Source organism: Euprymna scolopes, chromosome 35 (genome assembly GCF_053919585.1).
Source record: "Euprymna scolopes isolate OS-2025 chromosome 35, ASM5391958v1, whole genome shotgun sequence".
In the NCBI taxonomy this organism is placed as follows: domain Eukaryota; kingdom Metazoa; phylum Mollusca; class Cephalopoda; order Sepiida; family Sepiolidae; genus Euprymna; species Euprymna scolopes.
Genome location: NC_136516.1, coordinates 30,820,281 through 30,827,780, shown reverse-complemented (window position 1 = coordinate 30,827,780; position 7,500 = coordinate 30,820,281). Strand labels below are relative to the sequence as shown.

At 31.8% G+C, this 7,500-nt stretch overlaps 1 protein-coding gene across 2 annotated transcripts in view; it reads right to left on the bottom strand.

Annotated features, from left to right (window-relative positions):
* Nucleotides 1-7,500, bottom strand: part of LOC145259785 (receptor expression-enhancing protein 5-like) — an 89,158-nt gene that overhangs the window by 7,976 nt on the left and 73,682 nt on the right. For both annotated transcript variants that reach the window (XM_080117547.1, XM_080117548.1), the window contains exon 4: nt 3,621-3,765. In XM_080117547.1, the coding sequence (XP_079973673.1) occupies nt 3,621-3,765 (145 nt within the window). The remainder of the gene's footprint in view (nt 1-3,620; nt 3,766-7,500) is intronic.

Genomic DNA, 7,500 nt, shown 5'->3' with positions numbered 1-7,500 from the left:
ACCTTTAATGTCGCATATTAAGGGGATCATTGCGATCCTATTTTTAGCACTTTTTTTTTTTTTTTTACACCACACAGCCATAAGATATTTCAGTCATTTGTTATAGTTTTACATATAAATTTTGTAATTCCTATTTCCTCTAGCCTTAGAGGGGAGACTAAAACTTGCTAGGGTTTCAAATGATCTGAAATAAGGTTAGACTTGATTCCGAATATTTCTCATGTTATGTCCCCCCCCCCTTTTGGAAATGGGGTACAATTATGAACATCTTTAGTATCAAATCCTTATACACTGAAATTTACTTCATGTATGAAGTAAAAATTGAAGAGATGCAACACAAGAAATATTTGGAATTGAGTCTTCCTTTCAGATCATTTGAAACCACAGCAGCAAGCTTTAGTCTTCTCTCCATCAAGGCCAGAGGTTTTAGGGAAATCTTTATAACTCCATTATTGACAAGTTCTGCTTTAATGAGAACATCTGCTTCCACATTTGGAATGGTAATTATATTCGGATTGATCCTACCTGGCTATCAGTAGGGTTGCTTTAAATTTGAGACCGTTTTAAAATTCTACTAGCAAGGAGACCCGGCATTGCCTGGGATCAAAAGATCCCCGAATGTTCCACACATCCAATACTTTTGTTACCATTAAAATATGCGAGATTACCCATTTTGCTCTAATTGATTCTTTGCCTGTAATCTGGGATCCACCACAGTACACCAAGAGGAAATTCCACATACTCCCCCCCCCAAGTGACAGTCCACAATACTTTAAGTCTCCATTGCACTGTAGAAAACCTACTGTTGATTTAACTAGTTATATAATTCGTTTGAATTAAGGTTTAAAATGTGAAAGTCAAGTATCATGGTTTAATAGGTCTAAAAACATTTCGAATGCAATCATCCTATAAGAAATCTTGATTTTATACACCAGGTCCTTCTGCTTGCGGTGATAAAACTTAAATGCACTTGTGATGTTAGGCTGTATAAGGGTGTCGATTTTAGTCGAATCAGACTGTTCCTTCTTTAATCAGATTTTTCTATATTGAAGATATTCTAATACAAAACCTATCAAAGAATGCTCCCAGACATAAAGTACATTTGCATTGAAAAAAAATAAAAATAAACGAACAAACAAATAAAAAATGTTAAAATCAGCCTAGCTGTTTCATAGTTAACAAAGTGCCTTTTACATAGATATGTCTAAGAAGGGGGGAGAAAAAAAAAAAAAAAAAAAAAAAAAAAAAAAAAGAAGCTTTCTTCAGAATTGTCGTAGGTCAGCCACATTTCTACACAAAAGTTCAGTAAAAATCCAACGAATAGTCTCATTTTAAAAAAAGGAAATTTTATGTATACATACTAGCAGGACCTGTGGAAATTCCACAGCAGACTCTTTCATATGTAATATATTGATGTTGGCGTTCTGTGGATTTTCAGCGTAAATGGAGATGCCTTGATATTATTGTAGCTCTTTTGTTAAAACTGCAAAATTATCTAAGCTAACCGAGACATTTGGCATAAAATATGATTAAATGATATTTTAACTTGCGCAGATTTCATACGTATTACGGAATCAATTTTCTACCAATTCTTATAAAGTTGTGATTTCATAAATAAAATATCCGTATACCTTGGGTGCATCAGCTTGAATTGAAACAAACTTTGGAAGAATTCTTGGTAAATTTTTTTAAAAAGAATTAAAGGTCATAACAATTAAACGACAGTCACTCTGAAGAAAAAAAAAGATGTAAGTGTGACACAAAACACACGCTATTGTATTAATATACAGTTTTCGCAGTTAGCCATCCAGCTGATTTATGCGCCCAATGAATATTAGCCCAGCAATACAACTCTGCTAATCTGTGGCCTCAATTATAGCCCTCCCCCCACTCCTTGTCGAGAATTTGATCTGTCAGTAGAGCTAAAGCGCACGAATAGAATTCATTACAGTACACCCCGCCCCCAAAGCTACAAATGCTAAGCGAACAAATTAAGCGAAAGCAGTTTAAAACTATTGTTGGAACATATGCTTAAAGATCACGAAGTGTGTACGACAAATCACGACACAAGAAAATTCGACATTCCACTGCATTCATCCCACCAATCTCTAAATAGAAACACTGCAGAAAAAAGCTATTTTAACTTTCCCTTAGTAACCGTTTCAGAGTAAATCATATATGTGTGTGTGTGTGTACATACATTTTCCTACGCAATAACTCAATTTTCAGTCTACAGACTCGAAACTTCATATACAGGGTACTGAGATTGGGGAAAATCTTTGATCCGTTTTCGGCCAGAAATTTGGCTGCTAAGGGGTCAAAAATCAACGATTTGACCTTTGAGAACGCTACCAAACTCCTCTGCCAATTTTGGGTCTAAACACTTGAAATTTTAGATATAGGTTCCTTGGACATAGATCTTACTTAACTTGATTTGAGCCCAAAACAAATGTTAAGGGGTCATAATTGGGGGGGTCAAAGTTAAAAAATTAAATTTTTTTGACCCTTTCGTTTGCTCAACATACACCTCCAAACATCCGGGCAACGCCGAGCTGAAATGCTAGTATAAAAAAAAAAATTAACAGTAAATTTTTTTTTTTCATATCTAAATTATTTTTGATGACCTTAAAAACTTAATGTGAGGATTTCTTTCCAAATTTATTTCAAGCATCAAACTTAGTTTTATTTACTATTTAATTAGCTTAAACTCTTCAATTTTTCTTTAAAAAAAAAAAAAAAAAAAAAACTCCCATTTTTATGATAGATAGTTATATAGAAATGGACAAAACATGTCTTTTTAATGGAGAGAACTTAAATTTCTACTACATACTATGCTAGAGTAGTCCAAGGCTTCCATGTACAGCAATATCAGAACCAGACATGCATGCATGCAGCAGCCCTGCCACTTTAACAGGGGGTCAGCGACCATGGCTTTCTAGACCGCAGACCAATGATAATTTCAGACAGACAAGTAAAAATGGTAGTTCCCTGCTACTTTCCGTCTTGATTCGGGGGTGGGGGGGGTCTTCTCCCTTCGAGTTAAATGCGCCCCCAAGCATGAGGATGACTAAATATTCAAAATAACATTCGCAGCCGAAATAAGATCCGTAGGTATATGGCTAATGCATGGTGCATCTTCTCTCCAGTAACAGCACAAAGTGAGATACTCCATAAGACTAGATGAATTGTCTTGGAATCCAGCAAAACCACAAGATACTATGACATTTTAACTGGTCAACTGGAGAGGAAAATTAATGTTTTTAACATCTTTGTCAACTCAAATGTTCTTGTATTGTGGAATACAATACATCACATCTCTCCAACCACAATATCACACCATTCCTGGTATACTGGTTTTTCTGCACCCTTCTATTTCTTTTTAGATAAGAAAACCCAAATGCACAGACCTCCAAAATGGGATTTCTGAAATATTACCTCACTAAACTTGCATAAATAAGATACAATTAAAATGTAATTTATGGATATTTGATTAAAAATATTTTTTTTCATCTTGAGTGTGGAGTGGAGACGAACCAAAGTTTTCAAGACTGGTTTTCTGCACAATTTTTTTTTTTTTTTTTTTTAAAAGCGAAGTAGGTAGCAAGCGTCAATCAACTGACCTTCGTCCATCTTCTGGCCAAAAGTGCTGATAGCATCGTCAATTTCAGACTCGTGTTTCAAGAAGAACACCTTGATAAGACGGTTGTAGATCATCTCAGCACCATTATGGGGGACTGGCATCATGCACCACAACAGGAAGATGCACTGCAAAAGAGAAGATGTGAAATATGTTGAGGAACAGACTTTAAAGAAATTCATGGCAAAAAAAAAAAAAAAAAAAAAAAAAGTTTAAAAAAAAAAAAACAGACTTATATCAGCCAAACAAAATGGTGGAAGTTTTAAAATAGAAAATACTGCCCATCAGTTTTCAGGGTTTACAATAAAGATAACACTTCGCAAGTATGGCACCATTCCCTTTTCCCTACGCACTTAAATGTTATTGTTGGAATTTTAGAAACTAGTTTTTGCAACAGTAGATAAATGCAAAACTGAATGGATTAAAATATTTAACATTTTATTTTGCTGTATCAAGAAATTTTTTTTTACCTCATTTTTATCAGATTAATTTAAAGTATAAAAACCTGGATCAATTTGTTTAAAATGGGGATTCACATTTTAAGTCTTGAATTAGCACTTTAAAACCACACCCAGGAATTTTGTTTAAATAAAATATTTAACCCTTCAAAGCCTAATAATTTTTTTTATCTCTAATATTAAAAGTTCAACTTTCATAATTTCTACTCAAATATGTATTCACCCAGGCAAAAAAAAAAAAAAAAAAAAATCTTTACATTTGAAGAAAATCAAAATTAAAATAAAATTCAACTCCACACCATGGCAAAAAAAACTTATCCAGCATTACATTTCGGCTTTGATATTTTTTATGTACAAAATAGGATTTTAAAAAGATTAAATGGAAATGTTTAGTCATTAAATTAATTTAACCAAATGGTAATAAAACCAAGTAATTTTGTTACTGTAATGTTTTTAATTATAGACAAGGTTCATACAAATTTTGGAAATGTCCGTTTTCCAGACCTTTTCCAGATAAAAGTAAAAATTTTGTAAAAACTATTCTAATGTTTAATATTTCAATTTTGAATTTCACTTTGGCCACATCCGGAAAGTACATAGATAAAATCTGATAATTTAAGGGGGTCGAACTCTTGTATGAACAAGAGTGATACAATTGCAGAAGAATGCATTTCGATTTTAAGTTTAATAAAATTCTGGCACAAGTTTTTTTTACTCAATATAGAGAATGCCCTTTTCAAGACATTTCCCATACTTCTAAAACCTATTAAATAAAAAAATAAATAAATAAAAAAACCTTTAGAAGGCAAAGCTCAAAATTCAAGGCCTTTTCATGCCTGTGCGAACCTTATATAAAATTCAACTTCTAAAACTTTCAATACCCAAGGATTTGATAATTTTAAAACCAGTTTAAGTGGCTATTTGACAGCTTAAATACTTCAAAATTGTAAAATTCCAGAGAATCAAGTACTTCATTCTGTTCAACCAGAAAAATTACCACTGTTGTCGTTTTGGTTTATACCTAAAAAATTTCAGATTAATAATGAATAAAATTTATAAGTTGTGTAGGGATGATAAAGAGCTATGCAAACAATCCTAGATACACAAGGTAAAAAAAAAAAAAAAAAAAAAAAAAAAAAAAAAAAAAAAAAAAAAAAAAAAAAAAAAAAAAAAAAAAAAAAAAAAAAAAGGAAAACAAATTCAGCAAGAATAAGTCATAAATAAGAGCTTGACTGGTTTCCTTTAGATCAACAAATGTCTTCAGAAAATCCAAAATCTTTAATTTGAAATAAAAGGAAAGAAAATGCAAGACGTTTTAGGCATGTGCATATTTGAAAATAAAATACAAAGTGCATGCAGTAAGTACATTAAAATGGGAAAGTGGATGGGGGGGGGGGATTTATTCCTGCATTTAATGTTTTTCCTTTCATCTTTTCAATACATTTTGCCTCCACAGTATTTTGTATACTGTGGAATGCTTATGAATCTACAAATGTGAAAGTGTCAGTTTAAGTAGAGAACTTTGAAGAAATAACGAGCTGGCCAAATCGTCATACATATAGTTACTTCAGTACTCAATGTAAGTAAAGCTAGGTAGTAAGCTTAGAAAATATGGCAATTAAGCTACATACAATTTTTTGCCTTTCCTTCTGAGGATTCATCAGGTTAATGTATTGGATTGAAAAATCCAAATGATCAATCCCATGCATTAGCCTGATGAACCCTCACAAGGATGAAACATGGAAGATTCTGTGTAGCTTAATTGCCATATTTTCAAAACTTATTAGTCTATACCCAAGTTTTTTTCACTCTTTTAAAAGCCTACTTTTTCTATTAAAACAAACTTAATATACTAAAATCATGGATATGCGAGTAACTTGAGTAATAGCATTTTTCTAAAAGAAAAAAAATTTATGGCTTATTAGATTAATTTTCATTTAACTATTACGTTAAATTATATAGGCATAGTTTCTACATGATGCATAATTGCATAGAATTTAGAATGAAAACCTAGTTTGTTTGTATACAAGTCAGGGTTCAGATTTTCAATGTCCATTTTCAAGGCTTTTCAAAGTCTTCTCCAGACAAGATTCAAGTTTTTAAAATAAAGTTAGACATAAATAATAAGATAAACCAAAACCTAATAGTATTTTTTAATGAAAACATTTAGAAACATTTTAATATTTAAATTTTATTTATTTCGAATTTCATTTCGACTACATCTGCAAAGTATATAGATAACATCAGGTAGTTTAGTGATTAAGGGACATAACTTTTGTATCGACCATACTGGAAACAAATACATTTTTCTGAAATTGCATTTATTTCGATTTTATTTTTAATAGATAAATTTTTCGTGAATATAAAGACTAGTTTCCTGATCTTTTTGAACTCTGAAGTGACTGAAATGTCCAAACTCCTGAATATTTGGTATATAGACTTGAAACCTTATATATAGGATATTTGGACCTTGGAAATACTTTCAATTTGGTTTTTAGCCTTTAAAAATAGCCAAGGGGTGGAAAAAAAAAAAAAAAGTTTGCAGGAAGTCGATTAACTTATGGGCCTGTGCGTATATTACTAACAGTTTTAGCCCAGCTTTACTCGAAGCATATACATACACACATTAAAAAGTTTGACTCGTGTCCATGTAATCGACATCTAAAATTCCAAGTGTTTAGACACAAAATTGGCAGAGGAGTTTGGTAGAGTCTTCAAAGTCAACTCTCAACTTTGACCTCTTGGCAAAATTTTTGTCCAGAAACTGATTAAAAGCTTGCTGCATGTCTTAATATACTTTATGTAAAATTTCAAATCTTTAGATCTAAAATTGGCCGAGTAATTTGATAGACTGCAGAGGTCAAATTTTTTAAACTTTGACCCCAATTTTGACCCTTACCATTTGTTTTGGGCTCAAATCAAAGTTTGATCCATGTCCAAGTAACCTACATCTAAAATATTAAGTGTAGATACCCAAAATTGGCAGAGGAGTTTGGTAGAATTTTCAAAGGTCAAATCGTTGAACTTTGACCTCTTAAAAACCAAATTTCTGGCTGAAAACCGATTAAGATTTTTCCCAAACCTCAATACCTCTTATGTCAAATTTCAAAACTAGACTGAAACTTGATAGGGAAATGTACACAGAAATTTCACTTTTATAGGTTGACAGTTTTAGCTTGAAGTGGCTTAATTTTTAGCATTTTTTTTTTTTTTTTTTTTTTTTTTTTTTTTAATTTATTCGTCTGACGATAAATGGTAGCAAAGGAGATTGAACCACTAAACTGGCTTGGTTTCGATTTCAGGTGATAGCAACAAAGTAATTTTTAACTTGAAATAATATATATAATATATACAATATACACACACACACACCCATGTGATCATTAAACACAAGTTGTGTTAATT